At 30.2% G+C, this 20,731-nt stretch overlaps 1 protein-coding gene across 4 annotated transcripts in view; it reads left to right on the top strand.

The window, feature by feature from the left end:
- Nucleotides 1-20,689, top strand: part of LOC140062390 (uncharacterized) — a 61,164-nt gene extending 40,475 nt beyond the window's left edge. For all 4 annotated transcript variants that reach the window (XM_072108588.1, XM_072108591.1, XM_072108590.1 and 1 more), the window contains 11 exons: nucleotides 7,577-7,637; nucleotides 8,112-8,190; nucleotides 10,414-10,517; nucleotides 10,916-11,011; nucleotides 11,844-11,930; nucleotides 12,464-12,547; nucleotides 14,023-14,173; nucleotides 14,487-14,586; nucleotides 14,877-14,984; nucleotides 15,102-15,192; nucleotides 15,981-20,689. In XM_072108588.1, coding sequence (XP_071964689.1) covers nucleotides 7,577-7,637; nucleotides 8,112-8,190; nucleotides 10,414-10,517; nucleotides 10,916-11,011; nucleotides 11,844-11,930; nucleotides 12,464-12,547; nucleotides 14,023-14,173; nucleotides 14,487-14,586; nucleotides 14,877-14,984; nucleotides 15,102-15,192; nucleotides 15,981-16,082 — 1,063 coding nt within the window. In that variant the 3' untranslated portion in view covers nucleotides 16,083-20,689. The remainder of the gene's footprint in view (nucleotides 1-7,576; nucleotides 7,638-8,111; nucleotides 8,191-10,413; nucleotides 10,518-10,915; nucleotides 11,012-11,843; nucleotides 11,931-12,463; nucleotides 12,548-14,022; nucleotides 14,174-14,486; nucleotides 14,587-14,876; nucleotides 14,985-15,101; nucleotides 15,193-15,980) is intronic.
- Nucleotides 20,690-20,731: the final 42 nt, after the last annotated feature.

The following is a 20,731-nucleotide window of genomic DNA, read 5'->3' as shown; positions in this document are numbered from 1 at the left end:
TTTGCCAACCGTCGAACATCGTACTGGGATGCTATTCACAATGAACGATTGCTTCCCAGATTTCTTTGACATGGCTGAGGACGAGGACACTTCACACAGGTAGGATCGTGAAGATATAAATCAATGCATATTAAATATTAATTATGGATTAAGGCAATTTATGGTAGGAGTTATACTTATACTACTTTCTACTTATCTTAGCATATCTAAACAAGGTATTATCACACGTAGATTTGGACCACAGTTATCTAAGTTACCCAAATTTGTTTTAGAAGTGCTTATTTAAGAAATCTTACTGGCTGTCAAACTAGCTTATTTTTAAACTGTTCATTTAGCTTACTTACTGTCCACCCATTTAAGGCTATCTACCAAGCTTAATTTAAGTCTTTGCACTCAGCTTATTTAAATCCAGCCAGCTTATTTAAGACTATCCACATATTGTACCTAGTTTTTGACTATCCATCAATTGTATTTTGTGACCGATCCATTCTGAACTTACATGTATTATTTGCACCCATCAAACACCAATATTTGGTTTCTGTAACCTGCTACAACTAGGAATGTCTATTCACTCTCCTTAATTTAGATAGCAAAACCCTGTTTCATGCACTACAATTAAAGTAGGTTTGTAAATGTGCAGTACCTGTTGTAGATAGTCCAGTGACCGAGAGGTCAAGACAGGTCAGTGCAAACCATAGCGGCATAACATCGGCACAGATTCAATGCTCTCCACTCACTGCTCGTGGTAGAAAAGATAAGGACTTAAAGCAGAGGTCTATACTTCTGGTTGTGTACACTTAAAAACAACCCAGTACATCTTTTGATAATTTTAACCAGGAATGATGCATGCTGTAGGCTTTACTTTCTTGTTTCTGGTACTTTTACTTTTACTTGTATCAAAAGCCTTTGTCTACACTATCAAACTTTATGTGACAAAAAAATGTTACTTGGCCATATATGGACATGATGATATCATATCACTTCCATATTTAATCATATCACTACCATATTTGGGTACATCACACTTTTTTGTCACATAAAGTTTGATAGTGCAGAGTTTTACTTGATAATTCACTTCAAAGATTTGTTCAAATTGTAATTGTAAAGAATTATTATCATATCAGTGAGTTGACTTGCCATCTACTGTATAAGTGTTTTCACTTTATGCATATTGTACTTTAAATGTCAAAAGACACAAATGCTAGTTTCTATTATTATGCACATAAACGCAGGAGCTCTGGTATGAAATGGGCAATCTCTGTTGACCTGAAATATCTCCTGCAGGAAACAGATTTCTAAGTTTTCTGAAGAAGTCTTGCAGAACTATCAATTTATATCCAAAAGTTGAAATATATATTTGACAGTGTGTTTTAGCATGATATTGTACATTTATAGTACAGTAATAAATATAAATATTTATGTATTAATAAACTTTATCTATCTAAATGCCAAAAGGACAAATGTCAAAATATAATCTTCAAACCTTATTTGTTTCTCTTATGTTCTCATTTTTCCTATTCTTCTCTCAAGTTAATGTAATAATAATAGGTTTATGAAGATGTTTAGCTCCCAACTTAAGTACCAAATATATTATTTGGTACATTTCATCATATTGAAAGGAAATCGCAAGTTGTTCTTGGATGGTACTCTAACCCTTGACCTCCAGATCACGTTATAATCATAAAGTGTTGTTATAATACATTATATTTTGTTGTTGCACTTTGCGTTAGAAAACATGTGTTTTGCAAAGAGAAACAATTAAGTTTCAACAACAATATTTGATATTGCACAACATGTGATAGTTTTATTCCTCTGATGCAATATGTTGTTAATGGTGGTCTATGGTCACACCAATGTTCATGCCAATGTTTACCCCATGGTCTGGCACAACACTGACACAAATGATGAACATGATTAATGAGATGTCCGTTGATCAATATGATAATGAGATATTGACTAATAAGGAAATACTTACTGCTTAATTAGAGAAATAAAATCTCGAGACAATATTCTATGTACTGTACATTGGATCATCCTTTTTCTGTGAATTTTTTATGATCAATAACTGCTGAGTCGTTGTTCAGTTGATACATACTTTGACATTTCGATAATTACACACATTTTTAGCCAAAAAGGCATAAAACACTGCAACACTTAAAACATACTCTGGCGATTGGATACGCAAAGTTGAGCTGTAACTAAGACCCATTTCGCATAGAAATGAGTTGATTTATATAGGTGACCTTCAATTTGAGAATTTGCTTATACTTTTGTCCATGTATCTTAGCGTTTGTGTTACGTAAATGATTGTCTGTAATGACTCAATCTTAAAAAGTGACGATGTCTTTCTTAAAACATCTTCAATCATTTGTCTCAACTTCCAGGAAATCCTTTCAAGATTATGAGTGCCTGCTACTGAGAAAGGTTATGTTCAGATATTGGTCATCAGCTGGTGTGAATTACTTGTGCTCACATGCCATTTTTGCCATACAGTTTTTAAGACATAAAATTCTTTGAAAATGATTCCTTATTTTCTCCAGGGCTTGACATTCACTCTAACAAACTAGCATTTTTCTGGTATACAGTTGTAGACTTTCCATAATTGCTATAATTTCAAAACTAGCTAATAGTTGTACATTTTTGAAAAACAAAATTTATTTTGTATACTTTCAAAATAGGCGGTGGGCTTGACTAATTCTGTAAGTTCATCATTTCTTAGGCAAAACAAATTGATTGAAAGGCCAACTTGGGTTGTCCACTTTGCTAGTATAGATCTTTTAACAACTACCAACCGTTTGTATTGTATTAGTAAATACATTAGCGATCTGATATTTATCAAGTTGTATGTAGATTCTTTACTTGAAGTAATATATGGAAACTCGAAAGATAAATAAATCACTACTCAAAACTCACTTGTTCCATGAGCAATGATCGTTGGAATGGCACTTTAAAAATATAACGAATGATTGAAACTTATATTTTCTCTTTTAACACAGTACTCAGTTAACATTATGGTCCTCCAACAATGGTCTCTATAGTGGTCCCTTAATTGGCAGTTTGTATTTCAATATATAGGTTGTTAAATTCTGTAGATGTAGTATGCATACGTTACACAGTTTTTTTTTCATCTGACAACAAAGATTAGATTAAAGGAATCTGGTTATTTTTTGTCAAGGACATGATTCATAACATCCTGGTAAATTTTTGACATTAAAATACTATATTATAAGTGTATACTTGCTATGCATTATTTCGGTTCATTCTCACGATTTTCAGGTCCGTTCTATTTAATGTTGAATATCCCAGTCCATCTTTGAACTTATGAACATTCATTATTTGTAGTATGATATGATACAGTAATAATAACAATCATTTTTGGTTTGACCACATCTGATTTTGTATATTGTTATAAAATGAATATGCATTTACATATTACCAATATGACACCACTTCACTGCAGTGCTGACTTCTGTTATATATTATGAGGGCCTCAATAAATAAAGTTAATCAGCATTTCAGAAAGTGCTCAAACGAAATCTTGAACCGGGACCCTGGGATTGTAAAGTAAACATTACCACAAAGAATATATTATTTAGTATTTTTGATATTAGTCATACTGTATTTCTATTCATGATGAAACTTCCTGCTCTGCCACGTCAGAAAGCAAACATTTACTTTTGGTTTGGATTATTCATTGCTTTGCAAGTTGTAGTTTCTTTCATGACAAAGCATTTTTTTGCACTTTTTATTCTGCAAAAATAACTTATTTCCAACTTTATTATGCTTATGTAAACAATACAGTAGTACAGTACATGGTGCAGCAGTATTAATTAATTAATAATTTTTTTATTTCCAAATTTGGTTTTCTTAATTCTTCAAGATTTTCTTTTTACCACAAAGGTTTCCAAATGAAATATCCACCAAATATTATAGATTTTTATATGGACCACATAGCATCTTGGTCTGAATGTACCCTTTCCCAGTGGAGGATCCAGGATTTTTAAATAGAGAGATTCAGAGCTTAAAAACTGTCAAATTAGGTGCTAACAGTGGTTAGCCACGTGATATAAAGTGGTCACAAGAAAACAATCTGTAGACACAGAGTTGTTAAAGGCCTAGCTGTTAAAGTGGTCAGGTTGAAACCTTGCCAACCATACTGGTGTGTACAGCCCTGGTTGATCTGAAGCTATACAGCCCTGGTTGATCTGAAGCTTATATCCTATCTTTTGCATCGTATGTCAACATTTAGGCCTATGGCAAGGAAACCCCAGGAGTTTGAAATCATTTGCCTAAAGCTCTGTCTACTAGTTTGAAAAAAGTGTGATGTGCCAAATATGGTAGTGATTATCCCAAATATGGTAGTGATATGACATCATCATTGGATCATATATGGGCCCATCATATTTTGTTGTCACAAAGTTTGATAGTGTAGACAAGGCTTTAGAGATCTCAATTTGAATAAAAACCCAACTTTACATGTGATGAAATAACATTTTATAAGTTGAATACACTTACAGAAACTAAAGATTGAATGTTATCTTAGGTTATAAGCATTATTTTGATAATCTAAACACTTTCTCTTTTTGTTTATTTTATGATTTCTTTCCTGTAGGTTTTTTTTATATTTTCAGCCTGCCCTATTAGTTCATTTATAATGCTCCTATATATTCTTGTCTGGAAAAAGATTTTCACCTATCAGTTTTTTCTTTATTTCATTCCAGACCAACAGTGAATCATCGCCACTAACGGGCTGGTTAAAATTTTAATAAAAACTACTTTAGATAAAAAATTTAAATCATTACAACAAGATGACATCGAAGATAGAAAAATAATATTACAGGTTAACTAAGTGATGTAAAATAATATGTAAAAAAAATTGTTGATGCACTTGATACTGTACGAAATTGCAATTCTAGGATTCAATAATTTAACTACAATAACATCAATTATTATCATCATCATTCTTCCTGACCTTTTAGTTTTCTTTATTTACAGTACAATTACACTTAATTATTTAACAATGGTTGCTTACAATGGCTTTAAAACCTTCACTATTGATTTATTAGGAAAACCCAGTTATTAATATTTTTCTAAATCACTGGGCATTTTTTTAATAATCAAGAATTTATATGTACATGTAATTTACAAATAATACAAATTTTCTAGTAATACACACAGTAGAAAACAGGTGGGAAAAATAAATGTAGCAATTATTTCTTTTATAGCATGTGCATAATTCTATTGAATAAATTTCCTAAATAGATTTATTTTAAAAGCTTAAAGTCTGATTATTTGCAAGGCTATTGGTAATGCATTGGGTGGAATACATCCTTAATTATCTGAATTTCCATTGCTAATGCATTCAATTTAGGATAAGTTAAAAGTGTTTGTGTATGTAATTTACGTGGTTAATAGTTTTCCTGCACAATTGAATGTCTCCCATGATGTCTCTAACTATTTTAACTAAAGTCACAACTCTCCTGATAAGGTGTACAGTAGTTTTCAGGGGTGTTCTAAGGATTTTTCCAAATATTAGTAGTCTTTCAAAATTAAGTACTTAAATCAAATATTTCATTCAAAATGATGGAGCATATGCACCCCAAGCTCAACCCCCTGGATCTGCCCCTCATTTTAGATATTTTCACAAACATAAACATGTATGCAAGTGCTTTTAGAATAAGAGTTTTGAATAGTGAAAATGATCTTGTAGGTGTATTTAGAACCAACTGTTAAGACCTTCAAATCTGTTCACTAAATTGGACAAAATCCTATTTTAGTGTGATTTTCTGTTTTGTATTGTTTGTTGTATAAATGGAATATTTATTAGTGATCAATCAATAAAAACATAAACGTTAAAAAGGTTCAAAATCATCATCAGAATTTGTATCGAATTTTCTACATATTCATGATCATTACTGTCATTATCATCATCATCATTATCCTTGTCATCATCATCTTCAGTTCAGCCCATTCTGGGCAAATTCACAAATTGACTTTAAGGCTTGTTCAGAACAAAGTTAGGTTTCTTACCCTACACACTAATTTTAATTTACTTTATTGTCCTCAGTAAAAAGGAAAGTTTCCATACAGCTACTGAACTAAGACCAGATTAGACCTTTTACGACACTGATCTTTCGTTCATTGTGAAAGCTTAAGGTACAAGATTAGTGAACCATGCTTGTAAATTTGACCAAGTCAAATTTATTTCTGCGTACCAAAGTGTTACATCCTCATTGATGATACTTCAGTTAGTAATGAAAGTGTTATAGTTAATCAAGTTTCTAAATATTGCTGTGAAAATGCTGATTTTAATGTGATCTTGATTTAGTGATATAAAACCATAAACCCAGATTTTTTTTTTTGTGCTTTCAAATGTCATTTCTCTTTTCAATTGTTCTTGTGACTTCTTCTGCTGTCTGGGGCATCTCACAGACAGCTGGTATGTTTATAGCCCCAAGATAATGGTCAGGTTTAAGAAGTTAATTTGATAATAACTTTGGTAGAGCTGTCAAATTTGTAATCTAATATTGAATATAGAATTATGTACAGTATATAATTTTATAATGTGCATAATTTTGGAATATGTAGGATGGTACAGTATATTATTAGTATTCAAGAGCCACTTGCATGAAAGACGAAGGAATTATTTAGGAAGTGTTTAGGTAGTGTTTAGATTGTGTTTAGGTTGTGTTTGGAAGTGTTTATGTAGTGTTTAGGTGAAGAAGCACCAATGCATTGAAATGTATTCTGATGATTGTATTCATGTTTTATGATCAAATAAAGAAAATACCATTTAACTCCAACTAAAATAAATATTACATAAACTTATAAAAGATATAAAATACATATATAAAAATGTATGCTATAATGTACAATAATCAAAAATTCCAATATGACATAAAACAATTCATGATTTCTAGTTTCCACTATAACAATAATTACAAAAAGTGATAGCAATTAAGTGAATTATTTCCTAATAAAATATAAGACGTATAGCTAGATTCATTTTACAATTGCAGTCATTAATTTTAAAATACATTCTAAAATGTTATGTGTTGCCGTTATTTGTATAACTATATCTTTTAATTATATGTATATGCTTCTTCAGATATTTCAAATACTTTTAATTAAGTATAGCTCTTGATTTTGAATAACTTTATCACAATAAATAAACGCAGTGGTGTTTATGAAGTAAATGTTCAAGCATGCTACTTAAAGTCAAGTAGAAGTTCGTAAATTAACGTGGAGAATGTCCCACTGGAGCCGAACTTGTACAGCTTTACTGTATTTCACAAAGCTAGCCAGAAAGAAAGGGTTATGTATAATACAAGTAATAGGAATTGAAATTGTCATTTAAAGATATGATTTCTCATGTTGTGAAATAAATCCGTTTATAGACGCTCAAGGAGATAGGTTTGATACTATTTTAATGTGTATTAATGTGTTTTAAGACACGAACATATCTGACCTACTTCTAGTAAACTTTAGGTGTTTTGTAATGAAAAAAATATGTTTTTAACAATTTGATTCTGGTTGATTAGATTTTCACTGATTGTTTTTGATTTATATCTTGCAGATCAAAATCATTTAGTAACTCCGTCTCAGAAGTCTTCACAGAAGCGTTTGCAAAGATTGAGGTTGGTGAAAAAGCTATTTAAAAGCATACTGTACAATTACAGCATTAATTACAAATTAGTTGTATTTACATATCATAGTCCTGTTACAGTATACCCCTTAGGACACCCTTATTACAGCAAGAGACATATTTTTGTTAAACTAACAAGGAGGCAGTATATGCTTTGCCGGGGACCTGTAGTGAACTGTAGTGCAATGGTTGTAACACACAACTATCTCTACTATACTTCCTTAAGCTTGGTTACCAATAGGAATCAACGTATAGACGAAGCCACAACGCAAGAGAATTGACCAATCACAAGCAACATTTTGAATAATCAATCGCTTTTGATCGGTCAATTTACTTGCGTTGCAGACGTCCTTGCATTGCGTCCTACTGGATTGAGACATATATTTTTTTTTTATAACTTAAATCTATATTATTTTATAGGGAAAATTCTTATTGTGTTGAAATTCATCCTTTTTGTTTGTTTTAGGAAATGGGCCAAGAAACCAGGAATAAACAGTTCCATAAGCATTTCCCTGACATTCCTGTAGATGAAATAGTTATTAATTGTAAGTAGCAATTAATTTATATAAATTGTCGCATAATTTTTTAATACAATTGAATTTCCACACGAGCAATTAATAAGGTTTTCCTCGAAATAATGAATTCATTAGGCTACTATGTACAATGTCAGTGGAAATTTAAAAAATTGTTTGACAATTTCTTAATCATACAGTTTTTATTTTTTACTTTGTTTGAATATGTTAGTGACAATATGAAGTCCTAATTTAGAAATATTGTTATTATTCTAAAAATTAAATAGATACAGGTTTTATAAATATTTTATTTACGTGGCGTCTTAATTAATTAGATGATACCATGTTGAATATGGAATATAAGATGAGCATGTTTTAGTCATTTTATAATTACTCTACATACATTTTCAGAAGCAAGACTGCTCAAATCGTTTCTTAAAGCTCTGTTTACACTATCAAACTAGTTTGACAAAAAAAGTGTGATGTGCCCAAATATGGTAGTGATATGCTTAAATATGGTAGTGATTTGACATCATCATGTCCATGGGCATATCACATTTTTTGTCACATAAAGTTTGATAGTGTAGACAGAGCTTTTGTCATTATTTGTCATGATTCCACATTTTGTACTTTCCTGTAGGACAGTCACCTTTTATCATATCCTATGTTACCATGACAAACCATATTGATTTTAGATTAATTTTTTAAATTATGCCTAATATCAATAAATAAAATAAATATTAACACTTAATACGTTTCAAATACAATAGTAAGAGTATAATTTGTATAACAGGATAATCAGTATAACATTGAAAGCAATTCCATATGTTAATTTTGATCCTAAATATCACAATATAACATACATTTTTATAATCATGTATTTAAAATGTCAAAGGTTATTATTCTAGACAGATCGTAAATCAAATTGAATAGATTTTATGTCTAGAAAATAATGTAGTTAAACCATGATTTTCATATAATATTTGAATGAATTACAGTATGTGTTGTTGAGCTCTGTCTACACTCAAACTAGTTTGACAAAAAAAAATATGATGTGCCCAAATATGGTAGTGAATTATTACCAAATATGGTAGTGGTATGACATCATCATGTCCATATATGGGCACATTACATTTTTTAGTCACATAAAGTTTAACAGTGTAGACAGAGCTTTAGACATCTTTAACATGCTGCTAGTCTACTCTAACATATTCTTCAAAAGAGATATGAGTTTCATTGACAGTACAATCAGTCTATATAAAATCACCATTAAAATAAATTCAATTAAAAAACTTCAGTATCAATTACAAGCACGAATGTGCAATACTCGGGGTACAGCAGCAAAAGAAGCTGTAATGACGTCATAAGACCGGATTTAACGTAACATACACATCGCCTCGCTACCAAATACGGCTATACGGTACCATCTTCGAGATGTGATATGGCTGCATCCGGTTTGAAATTTAAAAATCCGGCTCTATAACTTTGAGGACATGTCCCTGTAGTATATTCATGCCAAATCCCAGCTCAATACTACAACAAATAAAGGGAGGAGTAGTACTTTATAAATTGCACTTTTTACTCAATAGTGTCCAGATGGAAGAAGAGGAGAAGATGAGAGAGTACTAGACTCGGGTACCCCGAGTAAAAAATATATAAATATGGCTATAAGTCTATGGGCAATCATTTCTCACATTGGAGAAGTCTTGTTAAGTGCGTTATGTTGCAAGACATTGAGAGTTCATGATGATTAATGATTGATTAAATTAATTGTAAAATATTTACTGTAGAGCATCATTTTAGTATTGTATACTTACAAATTTCTCTTTTTAATTGATTATAAAGTGATATTTAAAGTAATATTGAAGTTACTATCGTTGACACACAACTTTCAATTGAGTTAGTGAGTGCAGGGAGTTGTAAAATAAACTCCCTGGTGAGTGCCCAAACGGTTAAGAAAGTGGAACCCTAATTACGTAGCCATGACACTGGCAAGAGTTCACGGCTCACTACTTGCTCCATGGTTCTGGTGGTACAGTAGAACAAGGTTTCTGGGATAAGGACTATAAACATTAGTGTACACTGCAGCTCATTAATAAATTAAAAGTTTCATCATAATTACATTTAGAATTTGATAAATAATAAACAAACTCAATTTACATTCAAAATCAATTTGTATCATAATATTTAGTAATTCATAATGATATGCTATATTTTAAAGTTTTTCTTTGAACTATATTTTATGTTTATTTTCAGCTTACTCATGTGCGTATGTTAAAGATATCTTGCTTCAAGGTCGATTATACGTCTCAAAGAATTGGTTGTGCTTTCATTCAAATATTTTTGGGTTTGAAACACGCGTAAGTCAACAAAATATATTGAAATTTGTTTTATTTTTCAGTGTTAAGAATTAAAACCAATTTATATAATAACTTATAAACTAAAGACTTATTTGAGGCTTAGAGAGTGGAGTGGCACAGGTCAGGATTGAGCCCTAGACCTGGGTGTTAAAAGGCAAGCATGTTAACCATCAACTATCAGCTGCACTACAAGTTTCATATATCAGAATCGCAATGATAGCCAATAGATATGAAATATGCTACCTTTCAAGCAGTACACTTGAATACATCCACAAGAGTTATATTGATTAACTGGTGGGTGTCACGTAGGTGACATTTACATCTTGTAAATTTGAAGAAGAATTTCAATCATCATATAGCTTTTTAGTTGAATTACCTTTTCAATGTTTCATTACTAGGTTACTGTTGCTATTGGAGAAGTGAAAGACGTGACACGTGAGCGGACGGCTTTGATTGTGCCAAATGCAATTGGAATTCACACAGAAAATGAAAAGGTATATTAAATGAAATTCTGATTCATTCAAAGCATTGTTGTTGTATAGTTATTACAGTTTTTTTCTGTACTCAATCCACCACCACAATCTACGTTTTGATGTAAATAGAAATAGATATATAAACAAACATCTTTATTGTTTCAAATTATTAATTAAATTTCAGTATATCACCGGGCGGTTTTGAATTCATGTTCTGTGCCTGATGTGTTTATATAATAAAAATTAAATAATTTCTTCTTTTATACTTTATTGGTCTAATACTTGATAGTTGTGTTAAGGGAGGGTCCTCATATTTTTTTGGAATGACTTTACACTAGGTACAGAGATGATCTCATCTGGTATACCATTTATCCACAACACGATGCATATTATCTTTTGGGTACGCCATATTTCAAATAAATAATTGTTCCCCAAAACTTGAAAAAAAAAGATGAATAAAATCAACTTTGAATACACCATATTGTAATACAGTTATTCACTTTTGTAAAAAATAAAATAATTTTGCTTCGACTATAACAGGATAAAATGTTAAATTTTACCAAAACTTGTTGTGTCCATACAATGGGATTCTAGTTATTTTCTTTAAATAATGGTTTTATCATCTAAATAATTATTTTAATGTTTGAAGTAAATAATAACTAAAGAGCCAACTGAGACAAGTTTTAGTTCTAGGTTGATCCTCTTTAATGCTTTGTATTATTTGTATGGCATTTGATAAAATAAATGTTTGTTGAATTGAATTGAATGCGACATTAAAATGGCCTGTTCAACATTTTTTTAGGGATATTATATATGTTAATTTGATATTATATTAACAATTTTGTTTTTTTAGTATGTCTTTGGTTCCCTAATGTCCAGATCTGCAACATATAAATTAATAACCAGAATACTTCAGGAATATAGGGAGTTACAAGGTTTGGTAAGTTGCAGATTTATTTAATTCCTTGCCAACATTATCATCATTACCGCAACAATATTTATATTCACTTTTAGTTCGCACAGCTTGTTTAATTTACTTTGAAGTGACAAACCAATTAAAATAAAAGGATAGGGGAGTTTATGACAAGATTTTCGGTTTGAAATAACTTCATTATTATATTTGTTGTATCCTTGAGAAAGATAATTTCATTATCTTTTTGGTAGTTAGGAAATTGGTTCTGAATACACAACATTCATGTGCATCTATAAACATTCATAACAAGTGAGGGATCATTTCCTGCTGGATTAATCATAGTAGATTCTCTCCTGTTGCTGCCATTGGCCAGAGTGCCTACTCTTTACGCAATAACCATTTACCTTGATTGATAATGGCACAAATATTTTTATTTTATTATAATTTCCTCATTTTCTCGTTAAGACTGATGATGATTATAATTACATTTACATGTGCATTTACATAATTATGAAAATGCAAATTCAGAAATAATATCGTAAAACTTTTGTTTTTTTCAGGAAGCTGTTCCTTCAGGAAGTAGGGAATCGAGTATAAATGACAGTGAACTGGATACACCAGATAGTGAAAATGTTGTAAACAATGTAAGCAACTATATTATTTGTACAAATTCATTTATGGTCTTTGTTTTACAAGAACTCTGTCTACACTTTTAAACAAGTTTGACAAAAAAAAGTGAAAAAAAAGTGGGGTAGTAATATGCCCAAATACGATGGGCATATCACATAAAGTTTGATAGTGTAGACAGGACTTAAGGTATTCTGAAAATAGCCACAGTGATCTGAACTTAATCCACGGTTGTATTTTGCCTCATGAACTATTCATGAATCAAGAGATTGCTCTTACACAATAATGATTTTGTAAAAAACAAATGGCAAGGCAACTTGTATCCACTGGCTGTTTCTAGGAAATGGTTAATTTAATTAGGCTAATTAGCCTAGAGTGTTAGGCAGTATGTTTGATGCGATGTGTTCCTGAGAAAAGTCTTGCTCAATAGGTTTGTTGAAGAAAGATTTTTGGGAACGAAAAATGAAGGTGTATTTAATAGTGGGAATGTATGGAGTTTTTTAATGAGTTAAAAAGGATAGGGTGGAAATACAACCAAATATTGAAGAGAAAACCAAACAGAGCACTTGGAAGTTTGCTATTCTAAAGCTCTGTTTCCATTATTTAACTTTATGTGACAAAAAAAATGTGGTGTGCCCATATATGGAAATGATGATGTCATATCACTAACATATTTAAGCATTTCATTACCATATTTGGGCACATCACATTAAATTTGTTTGTAAACGGTGTTAATACTCAATGAATACAGCATCTATTATTGGATGATAATCACTGTTATGGAATGCTTAATCAGGAAAAAGCAATTATTTTTTTATCACTATAAATACAATGAATTACCATGGCAACATTACACAATATCCCCAAGGTTATGTAAAATATACTTAGACTAATTGCTGTATTTGCAGTAATGAGGTAACATCTTCATAATGTTATGTCCATGTCCCCCTTTATATTTTATTATGTATATTTGTTCTGTAGAGAAATGTAAACATATATTTTTAAAGTTTTATCATTTTTAGTTGTACTTGTTTACATTTTTGTATAATAACAGACTTTTAAATTTTATAATTGGTAAATGATATTTGGTAAAAAATCCCCGTTCTAAATGCAAAAACAATGATTTTTACTCATATTTATTGTTTAAAATGTTTATTGATTAAGGTTTGAGGAAATAGAACCCAGATCTTATGATTTTTAAACAAGCTAAAGTACTTTTTCAAATTAAACTGTAAAAGCGCATCTAAAATAAATTATTAGGATATATCATGTATGATACCACCAAACTTTCGAGTTAAAATCAAAATCGTAAGGCATTTAATGAGTCATGACATGTTTTGAGAATACTATTCTTATCATCAAGTGTAATCAACACTTAGAGTACTTATATACATATTACACAGTTGTATTCAAATGAGGCAATAATTAGCATGATAAATGATAAAATATTAGGAATTTTGAATTAATATTGGTTGTTTTTGTTTTTTTATAGTTTGACAGCAAATGTTTAAAAGTTGAGGAGGAGGAAGAGGAGACGTCGTTTACATTAGATCCAAATTCCAATCCTGTTACTACAGAAAGCCAAAGAACTCCACCAACGAAAGTCTCCTCAAAATCTTCATTTGGTCAAAGAATGAAAGAAAGTAAGTTTAACTTTGCCACAATTAGTATGTTGCAAAACTTTGTCCCCACCTATATCCCGTTATAATAATAATAATAATAACTTTATTTTTGGATTGATGCCTTTGCAACAGCGGCACAAACCAAACCTAAATATAAAAATGATAACCATTATCAAAAGTACAATATAAAACAATGCAATCAACCAAAAAAGAAACAAAAATAAAGCTCATTTATGGAAGATCAACTGTATAGACTGATTAACACGGTTTCTTTACTTTACTTTGAAAACATACAAAGACCACCGGCTCAATATTTGTTTTCTTTATAATCTAGTGGTTTGTGCAATCAGCGTCTTTAAGTCGTTACTAAGGACAGGAAGCTCTATACGGAATTTACCTCACTCACAGCTATTTTTAGTCGTCACTTTCTTCTTGTAAGTATTATAAATAAAAGTTTATGAAAAAATAATAAATTATTTTAACAGAATAGGTTTTAAATCAGAACATAATTTTCCATTTTGGTGAGCCACTTGACAGTGATTCATTTCGCTTTTTAGTTAACCTGACATTTGGATTTGTAACTCTTTTCATTTGATATTGGTTTCGTTTGTATTTGTTCTTTTCTAATCTATGACAATTAAGATGGATAACAATAGATGGATTTGTGATGAATAATAGATGATAAGTTCAAAACAATCCAAAATAAACTGTTTAAATCTTACAGAATTGTTTTCCTGTTCATATCAGCGCTGTTACTTAGTTTTAAAGTTTGGCGGCTTAGTCCAGAATGCGACCAAACAAATCTTGATGTTGGGATAGATGACCAGAGTTTGTAAGTCTATGGCAATTGAATTTTATAAATATATATATATATATATAATATTAAATTATTTTGTCAATAATGCTGATTGATTGATCATTTGGTTTCATTATTTGGATTCTTCTATAGACATGGATTTCTTAAAAATCATGAGAGGCATTCAAGAACAGTGAAGTCAATACAGTTATTAATGGAGGAACATCTGCAATCATTAGCCAAGGTCTGCTTCCTATTAATAATGTTTTAAATAATTCTGTTCACTATTAATGAGGCATCTTATACACGATGATTCATGTGTACAACCCAAGTGTAGTTCTAGTTTCCCACAGTATAGACATGGATTTCCTAAGAGTCATGAAAGGCATTCTAAAACAGTAAAGTCAATATAATTATTAAGAGCGAGTGAGTGGCTCAGCTGTTAAGACATTGGAACTGTAATTACGTATCCATAACATCGACAAGGGTTCGAGGCTCACTCGTTTTATGGTTCTGGTGGTAGATTGAGTCTTCTCGGTAAAGGACTATAAATCGTAGGTCCTGTGTACACATCTAGCTCATGTGCACTTTAAGAACCCAGTACACCTTTTGAGACGAGTAGGGGGTTAGTACTTACACAGCCACTCTCACTCACATCCACTAATTATAACTGGGCCCTCTCGGAGACCACAGTCTTTGACTGAAGTATAAAAAAAGGATTTTTAGGTGTGATCTTATACAGTCAACTCTCCCAATACCGGAGTCTCAGGAAACCGGAAACTCTCCCAATACCAGACTTTTCTTGAAGTCCAAATAGTCTCAAATTCACTTTTTTTTAGATTAAAAACACATTCCGAATACTATACTTTCCGGAAAACCATCCGAATACTAGACTTTCCGGAAAACCATACATACTGTATTTGGCCAGTCTAAAGGTGTCCGGTATTGAGAGAATTGACTCTATACAGTATGGATCATGTTATTTTCATAAATAATTGATGTTAATATTGTTTTTCTCCTTTTTAATTTTAGGTGCAAGATTCATTACAGTACCTGCACAAATCAGTAACCGCAATACCAGAGTCAGAACCAGTCATGGATGCCAAAGCAAAAACCAACTCTGGTGAACTATAACACAAAACCTGCTTAGGAGCCTATATAAACACCTTGATTTAAAGAATGCTTCCATGGCTGTCTTCAACCTAGCTAGGGAGTTTAGCTGTAGCTTATTGTGAGTTTTTTGTTGGCGTCATCATGCAGATCTAAGACAAATACAAGTTCATCAATTTTTTATTGACTGTTTGCAAAGATGTTTTCAAAGAATAATTCTGTATTCATTGTTTGAAAACCGTTGGATGAACACAAATTTTGTACTCATGACCTTGCTATTAAGAGAAAACATTGACACAGTAGCGATGCAGAAACAGTCACATGTTACAGATGTTGCAAGGAGCTAGCATATTGTATTTTACTTACAGTTATTACCTCATTGGTAGACTAGTTTCAAAGAGCTTTCAATTGTTAAAAAAAATAGATTTTTTTTTTATTTTCACATGGTATCTAACAAAACCCACCTTAGAAAATGTATCCATTTGCTATCTAGTGAGTAACAGTAAAAAAATATCTTTCCAGTCAACTCATAATAGTCTACCTCAGGTTGAACTATGACCTGACCTCGTTGATGGAAAAGGGCATTAGATATTTGAAATGTTACAACTTTGTATTGAATTCAGATCTGTTGAGACTAAGAACTTGGAATACTGTACTGTTTGTATTCAAGGTTGTTTGCATGCCTATAGCCGTCTTACCTCAGATGCCAAAGCCTTACCCCTTTTCTACTTCCATCACTCCACTCCACGCCCATCATATTCATAAAGTACAACAGTAAACATGGATTTGACATAATGTAATTTTGATTCAAATGTCCCTACACAATCACTTAAGTATATAATCATTCTTCCTCTAATAATTTTTAAGTGCATCTTTCTTAAGATTAAATTGACTTAAAATGATGGGAAGGTTATTATGATTCAATGCTTTGATTTTTAAATCAATTAACTTCAATCTCATTGTTTGGAGTTAATTTATGTTTTTCTGAATATTTGGAATCATAAACAAGCTGTTATCACTTATTGTATAAAACACAATACAGTAATTGTATTCAATAAATATTATTGAGCATGAAATTAAATCTTTACAACTTTGTATAAACATTTGGAAACCATTTTTGCTTACTATATTAAAGGTGCCTTTTTATGAAAATATATAATAGAAATTGTGAGAATAAAACCATCAGCAGGTGTTGCGAAACAGAGACCTTCATTAAAACTTCTCAATAATGTGTATATTGTATATTTTAGAGGGGAATATCTGTTTTCAAGATTTCATGAAAACAGATATGCAATATTGAGAGGTTTTAGTGGGGAGTATCTGTTTTCAAGATTTCTAGAGAACTGAGATCCTTGAGGTCTCTGTAGATTTCAGTTAGGTACTAACTATCTTTAAATTATTTGAAACCAATAAAATTGACTCAATATTGGTTCTTTGTTATTTAGAAAATGATATTTTGTTAAGAAACAAATCAAATCTGGATGTGTTTGGTCTCTCTCACATCATTTATAGGTTATGCCTGAATACCCATAGTATCAGTAAAATTTCATAATATTTAAAATTCTAAAATGTGATTTTGCTTCTGGTCAATTTAGAATTGACTGTCTTTCATGTTAAAGTATAAATACATTTAAGCATAGTATATAACCAATTATATTATAATCAATTAAAACTGTACAATTTGCCAAATAATATATATAAATATTATAGACCTTTACAATATTGGTAACTAATATTATACAGCAAATTAACCACCTTTTGTCTGTAAATTATATTTATATATTTGGTAAATATTATATTTACATATAGCAATGTATATTAAGATAAATATATTTTTAATAAGAATAAGCCTCATAATTATTATAATATCATAGCTGAATATATATAAACAAATAAAACACATTAATGAATATTTTGTATTCAATACAATAGGTGGTTTTAAATATATAATATGTGCACTGAAATATGTTTATTTTTAGATTTAATTATTATTATTTTAGTGTGTTGTTTCTTCTTTTTGTTCATACCTAGTTAGTCATTGTAGTTTGTTGAGTAAAGCCAGTGGCGTAACGCCTGGTAGGAAAGGCCCTCCAACACTGGGTAGTTGCATTGGGGTTGCTCTGGAGCCCCTTAAGCTATAGGTCTCCTGGGTTTAGCCAGTGAGTGCTTATAGCCGTTACGCCATTGGGTAAAGGGTATGTTCAATAGGGTATTAGGTAGCTTTAATTTGCGATGACAAGTTAGGTCATTTGGTCCTAGTACTGTAGTAGTTGGTTGCAAATTGAAAGATCCTTATTGTAAAGTTCCAGTGTAGCATTTAGAATACAATGACGTTTCAATTTTTAAAATTACTTAGCCTTGTCATTTCTATTCTTTTATAAACTTGGGTTTATGGAAAGTATGACTTTATTTGTATAATATTATTATAAGTTCTTATACTTTATAAAAGATGTGTTTCTTATATTTTTTGTATTACTGCTATTTTAAACTAAATATTAACCAATTAATAAAAAACAATTACATTCCAAAATATGTTTTCATACATACATAATTTATTCATTTTTTTTATTATTATTAGCAAACGTTGTTTGTTATTAAGTAATATAATAGTTTATGATCTAACCTTGTATGGGTTTTAGATAAACCTTTTTTTTAACTGAATGCACACATTTCTTATATTATTTGATTCAAAGTGTGGTGTTGTGTGAAAACTCTCATAGTTGTTAAAAGTGCAATTAATGATTTATCCTTAAAATATTCATAAAAAAGGATGCTGAGATACGAGATTATATTGTATATATATATATATACTTTTTCGTTTATACGCACAGGTTTTTTGTTATTACCGTATATAATTGATATTTGTTTTTATACATTTTATGTTGCCTCTCTCCCAAAATTGAAAGGGTACTTTGATGTTGATAAAGTGGTAAAAGGGATTAAAAGTTAAATAGTCTATAGTAGAAAGATTCTACTAAAGCATCTAATTTTACTGTATGAATTTGGTCATCATATTTTAAAAGATGTTATCTTTTCCTAACAAATATGTGTGTTTATAAAAAGCTAAACAAATCATGAAATTAAATATAACTTCTAATTTAAATTATCAGGGCAAATATAAAAGTAAAAATATAATTAATGAATTAAACAAAAATGTTTATTTTGTTTTTTTTTCAAATGTTTTATTTAATGAATCTGTAATAGATGAATAATAATTGGATAGAAATCTTTTGTTTTTCAAAAGATAAACGGAAAAAAAAAACTAAGTTGTGTGTGAGGTTGGAATTATGTCAAAAGATTATTAATATTAATTATTAAGTCATAATAATATATTTAAAAATACCTGTATTTAAACTGAACTATATGAAAAAAAAGTGAGATTTGCTTTGCAAATAAAATTAACAAATCAACTTTAATTTTAAATGATGTTTATGTGTACAGTATCAATTAAAATATGATTATGTGGGGATTGGCACATATACTACAACCTTTGATAAATTTGTATGTTTGTATAACTATGTAAGACTTAATTATAATTTCTACAGAATTAAAGACATTAGTAAAGTTATGTTTGTGGTACGACTATGTAGTAGTGTTTATTCGCAGGGGTGTATCCAAGATTTTTTCAAACATATATTAATAGTCTGTCAAAGATAGAGATCAACAAGAATTTAATTTAATATTTATCGTTGATCATTATCTTCCTAGTGTAAATGGGCCTTTAGTTGCGTTATTTTCGAGAGATATATATATATATATATATATATATATATATATAATTGTTATTACTCAATATGGACCAATATTTAAAATATAATATTTTAATAATCATTTTGCCAGTACCAATCATAATTTAATTTACCTACAGTGCTTTCAATATTATATTATTTTATGAAGAAATATTGTTTAATTATTCAGGACTTTTTGCGACAAACTTGAAGTTATCATCAATAGTTGAGTGTTATACTAGCATAAATTTCTAGAAATCTAAACTTGTATAAACTAGTAAAGTTTTGTAAATTTGGTTGTATACATGCAAGACATAATTATTTTAGAATGGTTTTAGGTTTTAGCTTGGAAGAAATTGTATATTTGATGGTGTTAGCATGATGAGCACAAGTGTGTATTATTCCATTATGGTACAGTTCAGAAAATGGACTAAAATCTTATCAGGAAAGAGTGAAATTTAACTCTTTCCTAATATAATTAATGTACTCATTTCCTACAACATAGAAGTCTTCAATGTTAAAATGTTGAATAACTCTGAGAAAAATTTTAGAAAGTTTTAACTATGACACATAGAAAGCCCCTGGCAGATCCATTTATTTTTCCATTAGAAAGTTGTTGTTATGACATAGCTCCTGTCTGTAGAAAACCTAGTCCTCCGCCAGATCCTTTCTTATCTTTTCCATTAGTGCTTGGAAGTCATTTTGTAATGTTTTAATAATGAACTTTCTTAATTCATGATATTTGTGATCTAACTTATTAACATTTTCTATATGTGTGCCTTTCATATTGGATTTGAGGGTTCTTTCTCGTCCACGTTTCCACCTTCTCTCACCAAAGATTTTATAATCTATTGTGTTTTCAGTTTGTTTCATTCAGAAATAAAGTATATTCAAGATTCTTAATTATTATGTCAATTTGTTTTGTCTTTATTGTTTTCTAAAATA

The sequence above is a fragment of the Antedon mediterranea genome, chromosome 11, assembly GCF_964355755.1.
Source record: "Antedon mediterranea chromosome 11, ecAntMedi1.1, whole genome shotgun sequence".
NCBI classification, from domain to species: domain Eukaryota; kingdom Metazoa; phylum Echinodermata; class Crinoidea; order Comatulida; family Antedonidae; genus Antedon; species Antedon mediterranea.
This window is presented reverse-complemented; position numbering and strand designations above follow the sequence as displayed.